The following is a 25,243-nucleotide window of genomic DNA, read 5'->3' as shown; positions in this document are numbered from 1 at the left end:
TGATATACATAGTTATTTATGTATATATGATATGTTATGTGTATATATGTGTACATGTGTATCTATTCATTAAAATTCTGTATTTCCTAGGCAACCACTTGCCAGTTTCTAAAATGAACAGTGGTTGTTTTTGCTGCTTCATTTCAAAGAGCTAGATTATATTTTGATCATACATATTTTAGAAATACACATGGTCTCCAGTTTTTATCAAATTCATCAAGTTCCTAGTTACAGGATCTTAAACAAATACTTGGTTCTATATTTATATTATTGCCTACCTGAATAGGTGACGACTATTCAAATCCAAATTGAAATTTTACAGATTTTCTCCTTCACAATTTTGCTTTCATATATGCTGGTACTTTCTGGGGCCTAGATGTCATGTTTTTATCCCATATTTTTTATTTCAATGTAACTCCTTCCATTAACTATTTTATGAGTATTTTCTCTTCTATACCAGTAATGATGAGCATTAAAATTAACATGTATTACTTGGTTTAGCCACTTACTAAGTGCCTAATCTTAACAGCACTCCCTTGAGTTTGAAATTTTTTTGTCCCTTTTACAGGAAACTGAGGCTTTGAGTGATGGGGGTCATGTCATTTGCCCAGGGTTACTAAACTATTAACTGATGGCAAAGTCAGATTCAAGTGCAGCTTATTTATTTTTTATACATATTTTAAGTTTATTTCTTTATTCTCTCTGCCTTATTTAGTCTCTCCACATTTCCTAGCATCTTGGTGATGGCATTTTAGCCAATCTGTGATTACTTAAACTACCATTAACAGGCCAGTCTACTTCAATTGACAGTCATTTGGGGGCAGCATAATTTGTAATTATGCTTTTTGAAATGTCTTTTCTCCTTTTACAAAGATTTTTAAATTATAAAGTTAATACATGCATGATATCAAGTTACAAAGCTTCCCCATGCCCTTGTGCCCACTTCTGAGGTTATGTTAATAGTTTAGTCTGGTTTCTTCAACACTTTCATGTTTATACAAATATATATACCTATACATAGACGGACACGACTTTCCCCTCTCTTTAAAATATCTGTCAACTTGGAGCACCTGCGTGGCTGAGTTGGTTAAGTGTAACAACTCTTGATTTCAGCTCAGGCCTTCATTTCAGGGTTGTGAGTTCAAGCCCTGCATTGGACTCCACGCTGGGCATAAAGCCTACTTAAAATTAAAAAAATGGGACCATACTCTACTGTTGCTTTCTTTATCAGTAGATAATAGACCTTTTATGGACTAATCCATGTTACTCGAACTTATTTTTTTAATAATAAAAAAATCACTTCATAATGTGATTCTAACATTGTAAACCCAGCTATTTTCCGTGTGATAGACATTCAGGTTGTTTCCAGTTTTTAGCTCTTAACAAATAATGCTTTGAAAACCATCCTTGAACAATTGTATGTTCCTGCTTTTCTTTCTCTAAAATAAACTCCTAAAAGACAGGTTGGTAAATCAAAGGGTAAGCACATCTTTTATTTTAATAGATGCTGTCAGATTATATGACAGAATGTCGTAAGATTCATATGCAAATAACACTCTAGGAAAATGTCCTTTCCTCATACTCTCAGTGGTATTGGAGGTTAGCAGTATACGTTACATTTTGACAGTTTGGCAGGTATAAGGGGATATCTTAGTTTCCTGAGTACTTGGAAACCTGAAAATATTACATATTTATCAGCCCTTTTTACCTCCTCTTCTTTGAATTGTCTGTTCTTATCCTTTACCTGATTTTCTGTTGGATTTTTAACCTTTTTTTTCCCCTCAGTTTGTGGGAGACCATGTATTTATTTTACACTTATTATTACACTTATAGTCTTATTATTTGACTGCTTTTAAGGTTTTTGCCATTGTTTTCACTGATGCAGAATGGCTGATATTAAGGAATCAGATTCATTGAAATTATACTTTGCCAGCTTGAGTTGTCCATTCAAGTTCTATGGATTCTTATAACATTTCTTAGTAATGTTGAAGAAGAAGGACAGTGAATCGTATGTTTATATATGATGCCACATAAAATAAGTTAGAACTTACTATACTATTATATGTAATAGAATGTAAGTTAAGGTAATTGCAAAATATGGGTACCTTTTTAGTCTCAAATTCTTCATTTTAAAATGAAAGTACTATTAAAACCTACTGCTCTGTTCACTATTTCTGCTTTCTTGTTAAAGTAAAATCCTATGTTATGGTGTTCGTCAAGTCATCCTATTCAGTTTAATAAGTTTAATTAATATCTTACCTACTTCTCCCTTTGTTTCATTTACAATGTGTTTTTCCCAAAATAATAAAAATTTTCAAACATACAGAAAAATTGAAAAAGTTGTACAGTGAGCACTCAAATACCTACTACCTGGATTATCTTTGCTCTGTCATATACTTCTATCTCTTAATTTATTAGTCCATCTTCTATTTTGACATATTTCAAAGTAAGTTGCAGATGTAAATGTACCTCCTAAGCACTTCAGAATAAATATCATTAACTAAAATTCAATATTTGTTGAGGATATTTTTAAATTTTGGTGTAAAAAAAATTTTTTTTAAAGATTTTATTTATTTATTTGACAGAGAGAGAGACGGAGATCACAAGCAGGCGGAGAGGCAGGCAGAGGCAGAGAGAGAAGCAGGCTCCCCACTGAGCAAGGAGCCTGATGCGGGGCTTGATCCCAGGACCCTGAGATCATGACCCGAGCTGAAGGCAGCATCTTAACCCACTGAGCCACCCAGGTGCCCCTGGTGTAAAATTATATACAGTGAAATGGATACATTAAGTGTACCATTCCATGAGCTTTGACTAATATATAAGCCCATGTAAGTTAAATCCCTTTAAAAATCTAAACATTACCCTTGTTGAAGAAAGTTCCCTCGTGCTTCTTCCCAGTCAATCCTTATCCCCACTCCAGCCCCATGAATTCTGATTTTTTTTTCCACCATAGATAATTGTGCCTCTTCCAGAACTTCCAATAAATGGAATAATATATTATGTACTCTTACGTACTCTGTGTTTTTAAAATTCATCCATATTGCATGTATTAGTAGTTTGTTCCTTTTTGATTCCTAGTAGTATGGTATGAGGTAGACATTTTCTTAAATACGAATTTCCAGTCACTGTAGCACCATTAGTTTCCTTTCTATAAGATTACTTGTGTGTCTGTCAGAAATCAAGTAAATATAAACATGAATTTGTTTCTGTGCTGTCCAGCTGGAAATACTTAGTAGTATGGTGTGAAGTAAGCATTTTTTTTTCCCTCATACTAATTTCCAGTTGTTGCAGTACCAGAGTTTTGCTCTCTTTTTGGATTGTCTTGCTGCCTTTATCAAAAATGAAATGCAGATTTCTTTGTAGGCTTTCTTTGTAATTTTGTTGCTAGGTTTGTCGTCTTTACACCAGTATCATATATTTCCTTGATTATTACAGCTTTATAGTAAGTCTTGAAGTCTGGTAGTATAAGTCTTCCAATTTTGTTCCTTTTTCAGGATTGTATTTTATATTCTAGGTTCTTTACATTTTCACTTAAGTGATAGAACCTCTTGTCTTTTTCTGCAGCAAAACCTCCTCAATTTTGATTAGGAATATATTGAATCTATAGTTCAATTTGGGGAAAATTGATGTCTTAACAGTTTTGAACCTTCTCGGCCATGAACTTAGCAAATTTTACTCTTGTTTAGATTTTCTTCAGTTCCTGTCAGCAGTGTTTTATAGTTTTCAGTGCCACATGGGATTTTTTAATGGATTTTAAAATTGTATAACTTTTTCCCTTCTTCATGTAGGCTCTGGATCAGTATCGCTATATGAAGTAGAAAGATGTCAGCAACTATCAGCTACAAGTAAGACCATGTATCATTTCTGAATTGTGGGTGTAATACTGTGCATAATAAAGTCTGTCATTACCAACTAATTTGTTTCTATCTAATTTTGAGAGCAGTATCCATGAGGGCAAAAATGTAGCACTATTTATATTTTATTTCCCTCCCTCATAGTAAGTGGCATAAAATGAAACTCAGAAAAATAAATGTTTTTAAATCAACTTTATATTTAAGTTACATAGCTGTAAGATTTATAAAATGTAATCTATTTAACAGTGCAATGGGGTTTATTTTGAGAATGTAAAATATCTTATATGACATAATTTTTATCTGCTCACCCTATGTATTTAGCTCTGTGCTCATAAAGGAGCTCCTTACAATATACCCCAAAACTTTAATGTTAGCAGTGAGAGTAAATCTGTCAAATGCCCTCTTCCTGTTATTTCAGCTAAGGTTAAAAAGTTGAAGAAAAAAAATTTTTTAAGCAGAAGTCTATTAAGTGAAATTCTGTAATATACTTATAAAAATACAAGTTTCTCATTATTGGAGAAAACATAACTATGAAATGGGGGAAGCTCTAAAAAAAGCTTGTTTGTGGTGGTGTTACTGGAATAGGAAGTGTCTATATGTACTCATGGTTTTACAGAAGTAGATGTAGATAGGTCTTTGTATATATGTATTCATTCAAATACATATTCATACATATATAGATGCATGTGTGCAAGTATAGGTATGAACACGTGTGTGTATATATATACTGTACATCTGTGCAGTTAAAGGGCTTCAAAATAATGGCACAGCCCGCTAGCAGTGAATGCACCTAGTACACAAATCTTGGCTTATAAATAATATTCCCCCTTAAAAGGAATCTGGGCAGCTTAAATAAATACCAGACTCCAGGATTGGGACAGGAGAACTACAAGATGAGTCTGGAACATCTTGTGCCATGCTCAGTGAATGATGGAGCATACCAAATTTGATATAATTTGAGCATCAAAATGAAAAACACTAACAATGAAATAAAACTGAATAAAGTAGGAATCCATTAGTCCATGTGGGTAATAAACAAAAGAACAAATGAGTGAATAAATAAATGAGATGAAATGGAAAGCTCTTAAAGTAAGAGTGTCGACTAAAATGTAAAAGGAATGATGAAGTTAGGGAAGAAAATCATTTTGCAACCATGATAGTAGTAATTGATTGAGCTGTAAATCATCAGTGGGCCCTAAACTTTCAGGATCCTAAATGTTACTGAGGAGTGGGATATTTGTATTTCCCCAAGTACTTTCTTATTATAAAGGGGAAAATAATAAATTTATAGTGGAGAGACTTGCTGAATACCACCATAACCAACTGAGCAAAGTTAGCATTCCCAGGAGTGAAAACACTCATAAGATATATGGCTCTTTAAAAAAAAAAAAATGCACACACACACACACACTTAGTTACATATATGTAACTAAAATTATAAATTATATATATAATAAAAATATAAAAATTCATATAAATTATATATAAATAAATATATATTTAAATGTATACATAAAATTATAAATTAATTTACACATATATTATATATATATGCCTCTTAATATGATACAGAGAAGGACACTTGTAGCACTTATTATATAGTATCCTGCCAAAAATGCATGATCTGTATCTGATCGTGAGCAGAAGCAGACACACCCAAATAAATGGCCTCTACTCCAGATATTATCAATGTCATGAAAGATGGAAAGCTGAGGGACCGTTCAACATCAAGAGAGTCCAAAGAGACAGGAAAAACAGATGCAATGCGTGGTTCAGGATTGGATTCTGGACCTGAAAAAAAAAATTTAAATAAGAACATTATAGGCACATTTGGAGAAATTTGAATGATGTCTGTTGATTCAGTGATAATATTACATCAATATTACAGATTCTGAGATTGAAAATTACACTGTAATAGGTCAATGAAATTTTTTGTGAAATATACACTGAAATATTTAGGGAAAAAGGAGCATGATATCTGCAAACTGTTCTCAAATGATTCATATATATGAATCTGTAAGGAGATATATATGGAGAGAGAGCTAAAGACATGATGATAAATGTGGCAAAATAACAAAGCTGACAAGATAACTTAATTCAATTCTGTGTCTGGTTTGGGGGAGTTCATACGATGAATATTCTTATTATTGTAGATTATCCTGATTTAACCTAAAAATTCTTTTCAGTACTTACAGATCATCAGTATTTGGAGAAAACCCCAATATGTGCTATTTTGAAACAAAAAGCTCCTCAACAGTATCGTATTCGAGCAAAATTAAGGTCATATAAGCCCAGAATACACTTTCAGTCTGTTAAACTTCATTGTCCTAAATGTCATGCGCTGTAAGTATTTTCCATAATAAAACAGAAGTTTTTATTTCATAATGTTCATGAATACATGGTTTCAAATATATCAGTTTAAGTCCTGGCAATGAGTAGATTATAACTTTGTGTATTGTATTTTGAAAGAGTGGTAAGATTTTTAAGAGAAAATACTAAAATCTTAATAAATCGTTCTGATATTTCTTTTATTGGTAAATAAAAGTAGGTGCTTTTTTGAAATCTGAAATTCAATTTAGTAGCTCTGATACGTGCAAACAAATAATAAACTATAAAAATATTTGGGGAGGGGCATCTGGGTGCTCAGTCAATTAAGCATCTGCCTTCGGCTCAGGTCATAATCTCAGGGTCTTGGGATCCAGTCTCATGTCAGGCTCTCCGCCCAGTGGGGAGTCTGCTTCTCCCTCTCACTCTCCTTCTTTGAGGGCGTGCACTCTCTCTCAAATCTTAAGAGAAATATATATATTTGGGGAGACTCTTTTTTCACAAAACTTCTTAAAAATAAACCTTTAAAGCCCCTGCCTCTGGCTCAGATCATGATTCCAGTGTCCTGGGATCGAGCCCCGAGTCAGGCTCTCTGCTCAGCAGGGAGCCTGTTCCCCGCCCCCCCAGATATCTCTGCCTGCCTGTCTGCCTACTTGTGATCTCTGTCAAATAAATAAATAATATCTTTTTAAAAAAGTAAACCTTTAATAACTAAAATTTTTTAGAGTTCAGGTTTTTTTTAATTCTTTTTAATTTTTAATTCTTTAATTCTTTTTAAAAGAATTCTTTTTTTTTTTTTAAGATTTTATTTATTCATTTGAGAGAGAGAGACAAGAGAGAGTGCACAAAGGTTAGAGGGAGAGGGAGAAGTAGACTCCCTGCTGAGCTGGGAGCCTGACCTGGGGCTTGATCCCAGGACGGGGTGCTCATGTCCTGAGCCTAAGGCAGATGCTTAACCATCTGAGCCACCCAAGCACTCCTATATGAAATCTCTAAGTAAGTTACAGAGAAAGACTTGTTGGCAATATTTCTATCTTAAATATAGCAAAATAATTTAAATTTTTATTAATCATTGAGAATTCCATGCATCAGACTTTATTCCAAACATCATTTATTATATATAAATAAATTTATGAGACAATAGAATGAGTATTTACTTACTAGCTTAAGACATAATCTGAAATTATTTTTAAGCTCTTTTTCTTTTTTATACAATTTGACTGTCTTCCCTCTAAATTTATAATGTGTAAATAAAGTACATTTCCATTTTAAAGCACATATTTGTGTGTGTGTATATTATTTGTATGTACAAATCTGTGTGTACACTAATACTAATATATGTATATTTTTCCTTTCAAAATCTGAGTATGGTACTGTTTGTAGAAATTTTTTTTTAAATTATTTTATTTATTTATTTGTCAGAGAGAGAGATAGAGAGCGCACAGGCACGAAGAGACAAAGGGAGAAGCAGGCTCCTTGCTTGGCAGGGATGTGGAACTTGATCCCCAGCATGCTGGGATCATGACCCGAGCCAAAGGCAGCCACTTAACCTACTGAGCCACCCAGGTGCCCTATGTTTGTAGAGATTTTTGATCATCAAATCAAACCTTAAATAAAATGGGGACCATCTGCCCCCATTTGAGCTTAAAATGATAGTTGGAATTAAAATATAAATACAGATTTTAGGTATTTGCTGAATTATTACTAAATTACAGTTTGTCAAATTCTCTAAAGTCATATAGCTTTGCCAAACAAAATCATCCTCTCTGAGCATTTTTTTAAACAAGTAAAACCATCTCAAAGGTTAAGAGGTGGTACCGAAAGTTACACAGCTGGTTGGGGACAGAATCAGGATGAGGATATAGACCTTTTGATTCCAGATCATGCCATTTCTATTGTATACATACTTTACCATGTGATTTCTTGAAATTACTATCCTAAGTTAAAATTAGATCCCCTATGAAAGGGGAATTACTTAGGTGGTAAATGGATATTTAATGGGCAGCTGTCTTTTTATCCCCCACAGAGAAGTTTAATGTTCTTTACAAGAGGAGAATGAATTGGTGCTAGAAATAGTTGTAAGATCCTTGTTATTACAAAATCAGATAAGGAAATTGCTGGCAGTTAATGTAATTATGATATGGATCTACTCAGTCAGTGACCTTTTTGGTTGAATAAGAGTCATTTAATCTGCAAAGTGAATTATCTCTGTATTTTAAAATAAGTAGCTGGTCCATCAGCATATTTTAAATTGGATAGTTTGTTAAATTTGAATTTCTAAGCTTATACCAATTGTTTTGTATTATTTCGTTGTGATGATTTTAGGCAAGAAGTTCCACATGAGGGTGATTTAGATACAATTTTACAAGAGGGTGCAAGTAAAACCCCAGATATCAAACTACAAAATACATCATTATATGATTCGAAAATGTGGACCACTACAGATCAAGGAGGACGAAAAGTAGCGGTTCATTTTGTAAAAAATAACGGTATTCTTCCACTTTCAAATGACTGTCTGATTTTGATAGAAGGTAAAGTATTTAAGTAACTGTTTTACTAGAATACAGCTTTTGTTTATGTGATTAATGATTGTTAAATATACGTTACGGGCAACTTAGGACATATAAAGTCAAAATGTTATTTTAAATCCCATAAAATGGAATATATTATTTATAGTAGGTAGATTTAAATATATACATACACACATATATAAATTAATCTGAATGACATTTTGAAGTAACACATTGAACTCAGGTGTTTGTATTTGTCCATCTTAGATGTTGGATATAATCTTAATCAGATTCAAACTCATTGTGGAGCTGAGTATCAAGAGGCTTCTTGTTATATACAGTTCCTGCTGTTTTTGCCTCTGGATGTCACTGTTGTTCCATTAAAGTAGAATGACTAAAGTCATCTATTGATACACAAGTCAAGGGGCCCTTGAAACAAGTAAAAATAACTTGTTTTAAAACATATGTTTTAAAAGAATGAAACTCTTACTTATTTTTGCATTTCCTTTCCACTTTTGTCTAATTTTAATCTGATGTTTATCTCATATATCTACCAAATATTTTTTCCTTTACCAAATTTAAAACTTCATTATTTTCCTTGAGACTTTTATTCCTTGAGAACATTCCATAATAAAAGGAGAACATCATCTTTAATTTGCAGAGAAATCTTTAGTTCAATTTTATAAATGAACTGACCTTTCTTACAGTAGATTATGATCATTTCTATTACTGACATTTTTCTATTTATAAAAGTAATACGTAATTGTTTTAGTCTATATGTATGTATGAATACAGGTGAATATTACCATTGGTATTATTTTCATGAACATCTTTTATTTTAGTGTTAAAATTATTTAAAATTATTTAGTGTACACCATTTATGGTGTACCAGAAATGATTTTCATTTCTATATACTTATATATATTTATTTAATTTATATATATTTAATCATCACAATAATCCTATTCAGTTGGTACTATTATAAGCTGTTTTTTATACATGAGAAAGCTGAAGCATAGGGAAATTTTAGGTCTTTCCCAGTAGGTAGTAAGTGGAATTGAAGTGGTTTCTATTTCTTTGACAGGTAACTCTACAGTGAAGTTTATCTTCCCTCTGGATGAAGTGTAATTAGAGGGGCACAAGGAATTCAGTAAATGTTGCCCAGTTACTTTCCAATAAAGCTGTCATACTATTCCTATGCTTTAGTAGCATATAAGATTATCTGTTCCCCCATTCTCATCATCATACACTAGCACTCAAAAAAATTTGTCCACCTTGATGAGTGAAATATGGTATCTTATTCCATTAGCAATACTTTAATCTCTACCAGGAAGTAGATACAGAAACAAAAGCAACAGACACCTGCAAACACAAGAAATGGAATAAGACTATTTGTGTACCCTAAAAATAAAGCTCTGGACCTACCAGATTCTGTAAGAACTGTACTTGTAGGACTAAGAGGATATTAGATATACCATAGAGTTCTTCTAGGTTATATGGCCTCCTACAATTCTGTGCTGAAGCCAAGTTAAACTTGAGAGTCCAAAAGAAGCTTGAAGAGGTACCTTTAGATCCTGATCCTGTCTTTAATTACTGTTCATCCCACAAACCTTCAGTCTCATCTCGTATGATTTCTCAGTTCTCATTCCACCTTCCAGCCATATCGAACTGGTGGCAGTTCCTAAACCCAGGCTATTTTTCTGTGCCTCTTTGCCATTCCATTGCTATTCTGAGAATTTTGCTCTAACACGTGTTCATAAGTAACTCAATAATTCCCTTTCCTCAGCAATTCATTTGAAATATTTAATGAGCATCTACAAGTACCAAGCAGTCTTCTGATTCACCAGGCAGTTTTGAGTGGTTCTTACTGCATAGCATATGAACTTTCAGTTCATCACTTTTCTTCTTGTATTATATTTGCATTCTATCTGTCTGTTTATAGACTTGTTTGCTTAATAGAATGTAACTGCCCTTAAGTGCAGGGTGCACGTTTATTTTAATCTGTATCTTCAGCACATAGGGTAGGAGGATAGGCATGCAACTGGTTCTCAGTAAATATATAGTGAGTGAATAGGTGTATTCAGAGTAATAACACTTTACCTTACAGAGCTTTTTAATGAAAGTCAAATGAAAATATATCTGAAAGCACTTTAAAACTTAAAAGTGTTTTATCAAAATGCAAGCTATTTTTATCGTATTTCTGAGTATTATAACCCTAATCAGAGCTGGGATCTAACTGCAGAATGACCTGGCAGAACTGTGGTTTCCACAAAGTTGTGGAAAGAGGGGAAGTTGCTGTCCTTACCGATATTTATCTCCTTTTTCTGAATAAATACTCCTTGGATTGTTTCAAGACTGGTTAATTTCTAGAGTTCCAGAAAAGTAAAATTTGACAATTTTGGCCAATGTTCTTTTTCCTTTTATGGAGAAGTGTATTTTTGGACGTTCTTATTACTCTGCTGTGCTGGAAGTGCACGATTGAATTTAACATTACAAATTTTAGGAGTACACAAAAAGTATTTGTATAAGCCATATTCTCTTTCCTTAGAGAGGAAGAATTATCATCTAAGTGACAAATACACCAGAAGAGGTACCAGTAGGTTTGAGTGATTAGAGAGAATATTGCCTAATGGTAGTAGCACCCAATTGGGTGTCCTCTTTCCTTCTAGCCAACATGATGGCTTTAATGGCCACTTTGTCATAGAATTGGAAATAGCAGGATTTTTCAGGAAAAAGCAACAAATGCTATACATGAACTGTTTCCATTTGTATTTAAATATAATGTTGATCTGAAAGTTTGAAAGATGTATTTCAAACTCAAGACTAAACCTAGACATTATTAGTATATAGCAAATTTAATGAGAACCCTGTTATACTTTGGCTCTCAGTTTTATTTTCTTTTGAATACTTAACCAAAGTGTTCAGGCATAAAAGCAATTTGTATAAAAATTTAGGAAAATGGTTAAAATTTCACAAGCCTTGTATTTTGTTCAAGTCTCAGCATTTTTGTGCAGCGGTTTCTTAAATCAGGGCAGGATACTAAGTTTACAAATTACTGTATTTTACAATAAATGTATAAATGTATTAATCATCTAAATTCATGCCTTCATTGTCTTTTTCTTTCAGTCCCCTTAGTCTTTTTTACTGTACCTTATATGTTACTTAATAGACACTCAATTTTGCCTAGAAGGATTTATTTATTCTTTGTTAATAGGAGGTACACTCGGTGAAATCTACAAACTCGCAAACAAGTTTCATAGTGTAATTCCTGTGAGATCTGGCCAGGAAGACTTGGAAGTCCTTGATCTTTCAGCACCATTCCTTATACAAGGAAAAATACATCACTACGGGTATGCTTTCAAATCTGGGAGTTTTGAGAAGACTGCATAGCAGTAATTTTTATTATTTTATCCTAGTAGTTGCTATATATATATATATTCAATGGATACTTTGAATATATATATATATATATGTATATGTACAATTTATATGTACAAGATTTTTCTGGTATATATTTATTCTTTTGATAGCATATGCATCAGTGACCTCCAATGCACTAAGTATAAAACTACCCCAAAGGCTAACACTCATTTGTTTTCTTTCACAAAGATTTAGATAATGGTACAGAGAAAGGTTCATAACTATATCCTCATAAAAGTTAAGTGACTGAATTCCAAAATTTCTGTGCCAGGAAGTTACAGTTTAGTTACCACTGAGGAGGTAGAAGATAATCAGAATATATTAGGAGAATCAGAATATATTAGAAAAAGGCATGTGTTTCAAGATATATGTAGTCTCTCTTGAACCTGTTTAACTTCATGGTTTCTTTTGTTTTATAAATTTTTAAAATATTAATATGATGATATTTCTCAAAATGCTTGTGAAACCTTAAAGGATTTCCTTACTTAGGCTTTAGTTATTTTACTCAGATTTATGGACCTGATTCTTTTTAAACAATTTTAAACTAATGTTTCAGTTTCTTTAACAGTTATCCATCTCCTATGGTTTTTTATTTCTCGAATCTATTAATGAATTTTTTTTAGAAAAGTCCTCATCTCTTATGTAAATTTAAATTTAGTGACATAAAATTGTTTATAGTACTTTTGGTGATTTTTAAATCTCCACTTTGTTCCTGAATCCACTAAATATTACCTGCACCTTTTTTTTTACGTTTTTTTGCCAAAGCAACTAGATTTGTTCTGACATGCTCTATTTTTATATTATTTTTCATATCTTTTTTTTTGCATTTACTTTTTTTGGGTTTCCTTGGCTTTTTCTTTTTTTATCTTTATTTACAACATTTACTTACTTTAAGTTTCTTTGTTTTTTCTTTTTCAAATGTTTTTAATTGAATGCTTATCTCAATTATTAATTTTTAGTATTTTTAAAATATTTACATTTAAGCCCATATTTTTCCCGAGAAAATGGCCATAGCTTGAAACCAAGATTTTTTTTTTAATATTTTATTTATTTATTTGACAGAAATTACAAGTAGGCAGAGAGGCAGGCAGAGAGAAAGGAGTGCAGTCTCCCCACTGAGTGAACAGCCCGATGTGGGGCTCGATTCCAAGACCCTGGAATCATGACCTTAGCCGGAGGCAAAGGCTTTAACCTACTGAGCCACCCAGGCGCCCCCTGAAACCAAGATTTGATATGTAGTGGTGTTTGTTCTTCTTTTTTTTTTTTTTTTTTGGTCTCTTCTAAATTTTCCTAATTCTCATTATGGTTTTTCTTAGGCCCATGAATTATTTAGCTGTGTATTTTAAAGTTTTCACACACGCATATTAGGTACTATTTTTTTAGTTAGATTACTTTTTAACCGAATAAGTTGCTGTATTTCATAACGATTCTTTGAGATTCATTTAGCTTTGCTTTATCCCAGAATATGTTTACATTTTATATATATTGTCTATATTTAAAAAAGATGTTTTCTTTAATAGTTGTGTTTAATGTCTAATAGTGTTTAGTTACACCCATTAGTCAAACTTGTTAATCATATTCAAAACTTCTTTTTCCTTTGTAACTTTGTCTAATCACTTCTTCGAGAGTGTGCTTAATGTCCTCTGTAGTGGAACATTTGTGATCTTTTATTCTGTCAGTATTTGCTTTGTATATTTTGAGGCTCTTTTGCTGGTTGCTTTCATGTTTCTTTGTCGTTACATTTTGGAAAGTCTCATAAATTAATAAGACTAGATTTTAGTTTTTTAATAGATGAATTTTAAATATGTTAATTACTGATATATTTGGGTTTTATTTCTACATTTTATGTTGTTCTCCACTTACGCTATTACTTTCTCCTTTTTTTTTATTATTAAGCTTATTTTCTCCCTCTAGTCTTCTATTAGGTTTTTTCTTTTTTTTTAAGATTTTTTATTTACCCTGTAGTCTTCTTTTGGATTCATTTATAAAAATGTTCATGATTTTCCCCTTTTTCTGCTTTTACTGCTTTCAAAGGAATGAATTCTGTATTTAATATTTACTTGTGTCCCCTTATATTTTAATTTATATGCTTAATTTTTAGCTTGCATGCTTGCTTTATCAATGTCTAGACTTAATATCACAGCCTATTTTTGAGGAAATAATATGTTTTGATTCTATTGCCTTTCTCTGTTAAAGAAGAAATATTTATATATTTGATGGGTGGAGGAGAAGAATATTTAATATAGGGACCCTCTATTCTCCAGATTAGAAGTGAAAAGGAGTCTGCATGAACCTTTTGGACATTGATTTTTATATTTGTATTCAAGTATATTTTCTTATCAATATCTCCTAATCTTATGATGATATATAGTAAAAAGTAATTACTTGTACTTATTTGTATATAAGTAAAGCAAAATACCTATACTAAATAATGAGCATTTGTAGTATATTGTATAGTTTCAGATTAATTTCTAATACAAAAGATAAGTATAATATTAGGCATTATAAACTGTGAACCTCTGAATATGCATTTACTAAATATATTATCCAAAGTCTTGTTAGTACTGACTTCCTTAGAATAATTTTCTCCTATTGATTATATTTACTTATGACCTTAGCTGTTATCACAGAGCCATCGAATGAGAGTCCTGAGAGATTATCCCTTTCAACTTTTTCGTTTTGCTCACAAAATCAGCCAAATTAACAATCTGAATCTGGACTCTTTCTCTTATTCTCAACTTAGTTACTTATTCTGAACCATACTATCTTTTTAATTGCTTCTATTGTGAAAAGCTTATTTTTTTACAATTCTGCTTGTAATAATGTGCATTACACTATGAAAGGTGCAACACTGTTGTTTTATAAATAACTTTAAACTCTGCATGTTTGAACAGCAACAATAAGTTATAATTAAATGAGTTATAATAATTATTTTAAAATGCCTATTTTTTTTCTGTCATTAATTTCAGATGTAAACAATGTTCTACTTTGAGACCAATACAAAATCTAAATTCCCTGGTTGATAAAACACCATGGATTCCTTCTTCTGTGGCGGAAGGTTAGCAAATTTCTGTGTCCTGCAACTGTAACTGTCTTCATATAAGGTGACCTCACTGATTGTATTTCAGTTGTCAGTCTAGTAAAACCAGAGCAAAACCAGAGCAAAGACTGAGCTAAATTTTAACTGTACTTAAGCAAAACCTTTCACTGTGATTATAATAAGACTATAAAGTGAAGTTTAAAATATATGAAAACTTGCTTCCAGGCTTCTGCCAATATCTTTAATCATTACTATATTTAATATTCAGTAATTTGTTATAGTATTAATTATTAATCACAAATGCAGATTCTGAAAAATCCCTCCAGTTCACAGTATTTTTGTATTAAAAACAGATTTAGAGATGGCTCTTACAGCTCTTTACCCAATACACATCTTTATCTGGAGCAAGAAACTTCTTCACCCAGCTTGGCTTAAAACTCTTTCAGTGACAGGGGACTCATTACATTGAAAGACAGCATACCTCTTAATTTTTAAGTAGTTCTTAGTGAAGCAAAACCACCTACTTATAATTTTAGCACAGACCACATTCTGTCCGCTGGTCTTAGTGAACATGCCTTCTATAAGATCAGCAGGCTTTGTGCATTTGAAGATACCTGTCAAACCTTCACTCTTTATTTCTCCAGCTAGGCACCCTCACTTCACTTGGTATTTTCCCACATTCCCTACTATTTTGTTTCTCCTCCTTATTAAACATTTCACTTTACCAATGTTCTTAAGTTTGGCATTAAAAGCTGCAAATAGTGCTACAAATGTTGGCCAATGCAGAATATAAAGAAAACTTTTATTTTTCTAAAATTGGACACTGCTTCTACTAGCCTGAAAATTTTATTGTATTGATATTTATTTATATACTTGGTTTTGTTTTGTTTTGTTTTTTTCCTTAGTAATCTAGCTATAGATACTGCTATCTCGTATTTTGTTTGTGGTCCAGTGAAATTCCAGGCTCCCTGCTTTCCAGCTTGGTCTCCTCATCCCATTCTTAATGCAAGTCTTTGTGTGGTCCTTGAGGGTAGATTTTATGTTCATGCTTCTTGGTTTTAGCTCAGTTTTAACCTGTGGAGACCTTTAGAATCCTATAAATCGGTTCCTCTGTATTAATAATTTTAGTCATGTCTGTATGCCCTAATTCATTTCTCTGTACCCTGATTCATTCTTCTTACTTGCCCCTTAATTAATCCTTTTACATATGGATTCCACAAATGGAAGACAGTGTTTCATTTTATAAACATATTAAATGTCTTCCATTTCCAAATGCAAAGTACCATTTTAACCTATGAATTTTTGTATCATTTAGTATCTCTTTAATTTCTTCTTCCTCATCTTACCAAATCATGAAATCCCATCTTCTAACATTTTGATCCATTCTACCAGATGATATCTTAAAAAATAAGTGATTCCTATGTTTATAATACAAAGGGGAGAGATACATTACAAAACCATAAATATTGAATTGCATGCAATTTTTTTAGAACATTCTGGTATTTTAATTTTGTCTTTCATGAGGCTATCATGCAATGAATTATAGTTCGTAAATTGGTTTTTATGTTTTCTATCAAATTATCAAAGATACTTTATATTAATATTTCACCAATGCTTATAGGTCATTGTTCCTATATAGATACAATGTAATGTCTAAAATGAATCTGTTAAATGAGTCTAATATATTGTTATTGGAGAACAAAAGGCATAAATATAAGTTATTTATGTTTATTTTAGTAAACAAAACTAACATAACATCATAAAGCAATTTTCACTTTACTTTGATTATAAGGATTAGAAGATTCATATGGTTTCATCTTCTTTCCCTTACTAGTACTGGGTATTGTACCCCTTCAACATGTGTTTGTAATGACATTTACTCTTGATGATGGAACAGGAGTATTGGAAGCTTATCTCATGGACTCTGTAAGTAACAGAGGTAGTATAGATATTTCTAAGTAAAATATTTTTTAATTTTGATGTATTTATTCATTCCCACTTTATTACTGAGAGGATTTAACGCAACTTAAATAAAATGCAAGCACATAAATCTTGAAGTGTCTATATATTTATCCTGTTTTGGTTTAACTTTGTAAATTTAATATCCATATAATGAAAAATTGAAGAATAGGAATTTGAGGAGAGGCTCTTCAGAAGTTTTATTCCAGGAGTCAAAGTCAGGTATTGACCACACCTTCTGTCTAGCAGCATTTCACTAGGTTTTTGAAGTCTCCACATTTCCATTTTAGATGGAACTAAATTACTTTGGAAGGTCAGTGGTTATATTATGTGAAACTAGGGAGCTATCCATAAACCTCCCTCATTTCTAACAACACTTCCAAGTTTGGGGGTTCTCAGGAACACCCTTAAGTTTTGATAATCCACTGGAAAGATTCCCATTAACTTCCTAAAAGTTATTATTGCTATTATGATTTATTACACCTAAAGGATACAAATTAAAAGCATCCAAGGGAAGAGGTACATAGGGCAGAGTCTGGTTGTCCTCTTCCCATGGAGTAGCAGGCAGTGTTACCAGCCTGATAATGATTTATAAGGAGTACGAGCCAGGGAAGCCTCACTGAGCCTTAGTGTCTAGAGTTTTTATTGGTGCTCTGTCATGTAGTCATGGTTGACAGCCCATATGGCTGGTCTTAGTTTTCAGCCCCTCTGAAGATCAAGCTAATATCATATGCCCCAACCTCCCCACCCTATATCTCTAGTGTGACTGACATACAAGGACATTCCTAACAGGCATATTTTAAGGGCTTAGAGATTATTTCCAGAAGCCAAGGGCAGAGACTAGATTTCTGTTAGTGGTCCAATTTTTTTACTGCACACATTCTGAAACAATCTGGGGTAAAGTTGAGAGATTTTTTTCCTCCTGCTTAACAATTCATTTGTCCATTTATTGAATAAATATTTAATGAGCACCTGCTCTGTGCCTAGGTACTGTTGTATATGATGGGGTTATAGCAGTGAACAAAGCAAACAAAGTCCCTTCTTTCTTTTAAGAAAGTATAGTATAATATGTTAAGAAAAGAAAAGTTAAATAAATATACAACATATATTCTACTCTTTTAAACTTAAGACTACATTTTTTCCTATTTACAAAGAGAATGAGAGACCTCACGTTTTTCTAAATACCATTATTATTATTATCATTAATTCAAAGTAATTGGATTTTTTATATGTATATCTTAATGCTGTTTTTAAAGTAGTAAATTAGATTTTAAGAGATCAGACTAGAATTCTGTGACTTCTACAGTCTTTATAGAGTAAAATAGTCTAGATCATTTTCATTAAAATATATTGAAATACTTTCATGTTAATTATGACTTTAAAAAAAGGTAAACTTCCAAGGCGCCTTGGTGGCTTAGTCAGTTGAACATCTGCCTTTGATTCAAGTCATGATCCCAGGGTCCTGGGATCGAGCCACTTGGGTTCCCTACTCAGTGGGGAGTCTGCTTCTCCCCTTCCCTCTCCCCCGCCCCTAGTAGTTGCACGCTCTTGCTCTCTGTCAAATAAAAAAAAAAAAAAATCTTAAAAAAAAAAGAAACATTAATTTCCTTTTTTCTTTCTGTAATTTTTTTTTTTTTTTTTAAGGACAAATTCTTCCAGATCCCAGCATCAGAAGTCCTAATCAATGATGACCTTCAGCAGAGTATGGATATGATCATGGATATGTTTTGTCCTTCAGGAATAAAAATTGGTAGGCAATAATATTTTTAACAATCTCATCATTGTTTTTCTTGAAACAGTATTTAAGTGTCTAATCTGTAGACTTAGAGGATGAAAACTTTGAAGTCTGATTGTAAGTAAATTATTGTTTGATCTGCTTTTTGATGAAAACAGTGGCATGGAGAAAAGAGTTAAGAATCATAGTTTGTCCTCTGCCTTCCGCTCAGGTTATGATCTCAGGGTCCTGGGATCGAGCGCCACATCGGGGTCTCTGCTCAGCCAGGAGCCTGCTTCCTCCTCTCTCTCTGCCTGCCTCTCTGCCTACTTGTGATCTCTGTCTGTCAAATAAATAAAATCTTTTAAAAAAAAATCATAGTTCCTGAAATGAAAAAATTTTTAGTTTTTTGAAATAATAAAAAAGGAGGGAGGCCGTTTTGATCACAAGCACGTTTGATACTGTGTTTATGCAAACATTTTTTTTTGAAGTTATACCAACAGAGATGAAATTTTCTCAAGAATCATTTTCTATAACAGACTTCATTTAGCCAGTTTAATTGATTCATGAATTTCTGTTCAGTATTAACCAGTTTCAGATTTTATGCATTTTATTTTACTAATTGTTCTTTTATCAGCTTTAGTTCTCTGGATAACATTTGTCCATCAACCAGATCTTCAGGTCAAATCATATCAATTACAGTTACTGACACTGGCTTCCGTTTGTAGCCATTATTTCTGTTTACATTGAAATTTGAAGACCGCAATCATAGTAGGATGGTTTGACTCTTCTAACAATTTTTCATAAGTAACAAATTTTGCCAGCTGCAGGTTTAGATGCTGTCAGTTTAACTTTTTAAAATTATTTCTAATCAGACTTTATTTTCTCCTGGTCAGTCTTTACATCTTATAACGATTCTGAAAAAACAGCTGTAACAAGGTTTAACTTACATACTTCTATTTGATATCACTTTAATTTTGGTTTTAATTCATTTGGATAGATTTCTGGAAATAAAACTCTGATTAAAAAGCACAGGTGTGGGGTGCCTGGGTGGCTCAGTTGTTACATATCTGCCTTCATCTCAGGTCATGATCCCGGGGTCCTGGGATTGAGCCCAGCATCAGGGTCCTGTTCATTTGGGAGCCTGCTTTTCCCTCTCCAGCTCTCCGTGCCTTTGTTCCCTCTCTCATTGTCTCTCTAATTAATACATAAAGCATTTAAAAAACAAAAACAAAAAAACCCCACAGGTTTTGTAGGCTTTTGATTCATGCTGCCAGATTGCTTTTCAAGAATATTTTACGTATTTGTAGTACCACCAGCAGTAGAGAAGAGGCCTGTCTTGCTTGACTCTTGCCAATATTGACTATATTAAGTGTCTTTCAAGCTTGAACTTGAAGAAGCGTTAAGAAACTTTTCTAGAAGTTTTAAACAGATTTATTGTAGTCATGACCAAAACTTGGAAACAGCATCTACAGCTGCCAACATTGTCTGGACACAGTGCCTGGTACCTGATGGGAGTTTCAGCTAGACAGGTGTATAAAAGCCTGAGCTGATGTGAACCTCAGGTTCAGTTTCTTTACAGTCAACCAAGGAAAAAAAAAGAAGAGAAAAAAAGAAAAAAAACCTGGGGTAGTCAGCAGCAGGAAGAAAAGTTGGTAATGAGGTGGCTGCTACCTTTGCTATCAAACATTTGGAAAACTCCACATTTAATTGTTGTTTTCTGTTGGGAAAAAATCAAATTAGGATTGTTACAGAACAGTAACAAGAACCCAGTGTATATCTGGAAGAGTAGATACTATTAAATTTGGTAAGTGTATTTATTTTTCAAGCTAAGTTAAATGTTAATTTTTCTAGCTAAGCATTATGGTTAGGTATATATTTCAGAGATATTTGGTTAGTTTTAATGATTAACCTTTTTTTCTCATTTGTAGATGCATATCCATGGTTGGAATGTTTCATCAAGTCATATAATGTCACAAGTGGAGTGGAGCAGCAGATTTGCTATCAGATTTTTGACACCACAGTTGCAGATGATGTAATCTAATGTTGTCATTCAGCTTAGCATGTGTAAAATACTGTAATTTTAGAAAACATTATTTTCTGTGAGATTGTTACAAAACACGTAAAAGGTTTAAATATAGTTTATCTTCCATTTTAACCACAATGTAAATTCTTTTCACAAATAGTATTGTGTTATCCTTTTGCTCAAATTTCCAGTATGGTGGCTACAAGGGGCATAAAGGGAAAGGGGAATAAAGAAGGACGAGCTTCATTTACGCCTTGCAGCCCTTTCAGAGAAACTCTTCTGATACCCTACACAGGAAATCACTTTCCCTGTTGGATTTTCCATCTGTCAGCCACTGATTGGTCTGCCCGCCATCATCCATGTTTGACCTTTTGTTGCCCTGATTTTTATATCAGTAGTGTTAGTGATTTTAGCATAGGTGTGGAGTTAGGAAATGTCCTTATGTTAACTCATTCAGCTTTTACTGAGTGGGAGGTATGTAGTGGCTAGCAGTTTGGTTTTGTACAAAGGGATCTGCTTAAACAAGTAGTCTTGTTTAGAAGTGCCCTTCTGAGTGAGTTAGAAGGCACTCACAGGAGTGGTTTAAGTGTATGTGGCAGAATTGCTGTCTTTTGGTGCTGTTGACCAATTTAGGATAGATCCATTTTTTTTAAGACCTGAATTATGTGCTTTTGATTGCTTGTTTCTCTACGTGATATTAGAACTTATTGCATTCCACCTTGATCTAATAAAGCAGTCAGATTTATTACAATGTCACTGACTTACTTACATTACCCTTTTTTAATAGCATTATGTAATTTATATCTGTATTTCAGATTGAACATGGCATGAGATATTAACTCAGTACAGTAGTCTGCTTTTTATCTGACAATGTGAAGTTTAAAATCATGACTATTCAGGTTTATACAAATACTTCTGTATATTTATATATATGTATAGACTTATGTGTATTATTTGGTAAAGATTAAGACATACAAATCTGCCTAATCTAGTATAAATGAAGAATAAATTAATGCACATGTTTCACGTGTTTTCTTTATTTGCCCTGTGTTGAGTTGAAGTGTAATTGAAGGTAAGGAATCAGAGCAGGAATGCCAATATAGCAGATATTTAAAACTGTCTGTACAATAGGTACTGTGCAAAGCATTTAACATATATTTGAGTTTCACAGCAACCCATTTCCTGATAAAACTGAGGCTTGATTGATGAGCTGACTTCACCAAGTTAGCAGAGTTACTAAATGGTAAATCAATTCTCGCATTCAGGTGATCTGTGTTCAGGGGCTGCACTGCTAACCACTCTAGGATTCTAGGGCAAAAGCTAGCATGGGGTTTTCTGCACATGAGTCCTCCCTTAAGTATTTGAAGTAACATTGGAAACAGATTTATGAGAGGAGTCTGTGTTATGTTTTCTTACACTATCAAAAGGCTTTTAATATTTTATTTGCAAAAAAGGCAAATATCTGATTTCCTCTGCTCATAATAACCCCATATTCTAGTTCCTGCATACATTAGCCCATCCCCAGACCTAAGTACCCATCTCCCATCACTGAGTTACAAGGTTCTCGGAGATGGTAGAAAAAGAGGCTGATGCTGCTGTTTTGGGGATATAAACTCTTAGTTCAAAACATCTTCAGGGAAAAGTTTAGGAACCTTGTAAATGAAGACATAGCTTTCAATATCAGTGGTACATGGGGGAAACAAAGACGAGAGGGCCATTTTTTCTTCAGGAAACACTCAGTCTAGAAGAGGAGGGATCCGAAGTTACAGCGGGTCACGGAGTGGTCTCCAATTGATAAAACTGCTCACATGAATCTTTACAGTGATAGGTCATTTCTCTCTCTCCTTTTTTTTTTTTTTTAATAAACCCTCACATTGTCCTCATTTGTTTTGTTTTTTAACTTTCAGCTTTGAACAAGAAGAGTTCTGTCAATACCTAGTTTTTATCCAGTGATGATGTATGCATCTTACCTTAATCAGGAGCCCAGAAAGCTAGGAGAATACTGTTTCTGGAGCAACAAGTAGACGGGCATTCGTTGCTCCCTCACTTGAGCCATGTCCCCTTTACTGCCCCTGTGAATACTGGTAGCCTTCCTGTCAGATATAAAATCACATAAATTTAACAGTATAGTTTGTGTACAGCCTTTTGCTCAATTTCCAGTCTCTGCAGCATCCATTACTGGATTGTCTTGTTAGCCCCTGAACTCTTCTGTATGAGGAAGAGAAGGCGTAGCTTAGAAAATCTGAGGCAGTCTGCTACAAAATGAAAAATGCACTGTTCATGCGCTCTTTCTGTCTTTACCCTCCACTATACTGCTTTATTTGAGGGAACTACACCAGCTGAGATGCAATGCATCATCCCCCCACCACCACCACCCCCCTTTTTTTTTTAACCCCTGATCATGTTGCACACTGGGAGTGGCTTATGAATGAATAGAGAGGTTGGTGTGAATGGAATAGAAGAAGCCAAATACACCTCTCTACCTGAGAAAGCAGTCCCTAAGCAGTAGGGCTAGGGTTAGGGTTTGGGCTTGTGTGGATCCTGTGCTGTAGCGACCTACAGGTCACAGGGGTAGGCCAGAATCTTTTAACTGGCTGTGCTCTTCTGTTTCCCAAATCAAATCAAAGCATGAGTTTGTAACAACTTGTCACTCTTAATCCAGCCAATTCTCTAATACACTTTCTGGAAACTTTCCTTGGTATCTGGGGAAATAGCTAGTTTCTTCTGATTATTTTCAGTGTTTTGAATTTTGACCATATATTTGACCAAGTTTTGTTTTTATCCAGAATTTTTAAAAATAAAAGTAGTATGTATTTGTAAGAATTGAAACAATATCAAGTATATGAAGCTGAACTAATTCTTACTCTTTACTAGTACCCCAGAGGAAACCACTTTTAACAGTTTGGTGTGTAATTTTCCAGGTTCTTTTCCCTAAGAATGGGTAAATATGTGTATATATACTTTTTAAAAATAGCATCGTGCTATAAATGTATTTCTGCAACTTGCTTTTGTCACTTTATAAAGTAGCCTTTACTCTTTATGTCCATATACATAGAAGGAGAAACTTGTGTGTAATTACTCAGCATAAGTGACTTTTTAGGGAATTCTCTGATTATTTCACTTTCTATTTTTGTCATGGTTTTTGGTCTGTTTAAGTATTCTCTTTCTTACTGTAACGGTTTTAGAATTTTGTATTTTATAAGAATGTATTCGTGTTACCTATTTTGTTTACTTTATTGCCTTATAGTTATTCATAATAATAATATAGTTATTCATAATAATTCATAATAATAATAATACTATTATTACTTTAGTCTGTGTTTTGTCTGGTGTTATTTTCCCTTTAAATAAATCTGAACCCCCTGGGACCTGGTTTCACTGTATCTAGTGGAGGTTCTTAAGGTGATGAGAATCTTGAAGGCCTGTCCAACTTCTGGTACAGATCAGGATTCTGCCATGACACAGTTGTCTTGAAATACTCTTTCATGCTTCAAAGGACTCATGGGGGGAGGGGCAGAGGAATTTATGGTAATGTAAGAAAGAATGCCTCCTGTAATGCTTTTCATTACAAAAAAAGGCTCTGAGGGCCATGATGAGTCACCCCAGCGTTCTAAAACATTATTAGAGGGGAAATAAAGATATCTCTTCCTGTGCTTGCCCTACAGAATCTCTGGATGGCGTCAAAGCCTCCTTCCCACTCCAAGAAAAAGACCTAGTCAGCTAGTAAAATCTGGGCCTAGTGATCCTCCTTCTCTTCCCTCTGGTACTTGGAAATAGTATCAGAACTCACTGAACAGGAAGTCTGCAGTCTGCTCAGGTATGTGAGATCACATCTTTGTTTGGCAGCCAGGGAATGAATCAGTAGCACCATGTATTATTTTTCTCTGCAGTACTGCGATTTAAACTGTTAAGAAATTTGAGATCACTTAGGGTTTCAAAGTGATGGTCATCTTACATTGAGATAAATGTCCTTCCATTCAGGACTGCAAATGATGGGTTGAGAAGTGTTAGGTATCAATTACAGGGATAAGGATAATGCATTAATGTGTACGGGAGCGCTCCCTCAGATGGGCCAGCTGCTGAAACATGGATAGTTCAGAAATGACTGCTATTTTTAGACTGTAGCAACATCTTAATAAATGTCTGTTTTTCCCCCCTTGAAATCTAGGCCATAGGGGCGCCTGGGTGGCTCAGTGGGTTGGGCCACTGCCTTCGGCTCAGGTCATGATCTCGGGGTCTTGGGATCGAGTCCCGCATCGGGCTCTCTGCTCAGCGGGGAGCCTGCTTCCTCCTCTCTCTCTGCCTGCCTCTCTGCCTACTTGTGATCTCTGTCAAGTAAATAAATAAAATCTTTAAAAAAAGAAAAAAGAAATCTAGGCCATAGAGGCACATTGG

General features: G+C 33.6%; 1 protein-coding gene across 7 annotated transcripts in view; it reads left to right on the top strand.

Moving 5' to 3' along the window:
• POT1 (protection of telomeres 1) overlaps positions 1-24,122 on the top strand; it is an 80,760-nt gene extending 56,638 nt beyond the window's left edge. For all 7 annotated transcript variants that reach the window (XM_004741853.3, XM_004741852.3, XM_004741851.3 and 4 more), the window contains 8 exons: positions 3,789-3,845; positions 6,041-6,197; positions 8,505-8,710; positions 11,904-12,039; positions 15,079-15,167; positions 16,984-17,075; positions 18,753-18,858; positions 20,754-24,122. In XM_004741853.3, the coding sequence (XP_004741910.1) occupies positions 3,789-3,845; positions 6,041-6,197; positions 8,505-8,710; positions 11,904-12,039; positions 15,079-15,167; positions 16,984-17,075; positions 18,753-18,858; positions 20,754-20,866 (956 nt within the window). In that variant the 3' untranslated portion in view covers positions 20,867-24,122. The remainder of the gene's footprint in view (positions 1-3,788; positions 3,846-6,040; positions 6,198-8,504; positions 8,711-11,903; positions 12,040-15,078; positions 15,168-16,983; positions 17,076-18,752; positions 18,859-20,753) is intronic.
• Positions 24,123-25,243: the final 1,121 nt, after the last annotated feature.

The sequence above is a fragment of the Mustela putorius genome, unplaced genomic scaffold (assembly GCF_011764305.1).
Source record: "Mustela putorius furo isolate JIRA1106 unplaced genomic scaffold, ASM1176430v1.1 tig00003845_pilon_pilon_pilon, whole genome shotgun sequence".
Classification (NCBI taxonomy): domain Eukaryota; kingdom Metazoa; phylum Chordata; class Mammalia; order Carnivora; family Mustelidae; genus Mustela; species Mustela putorius.
This window is presented reverse-complemented; position numbering and strand designations above follow the sequence as displayed.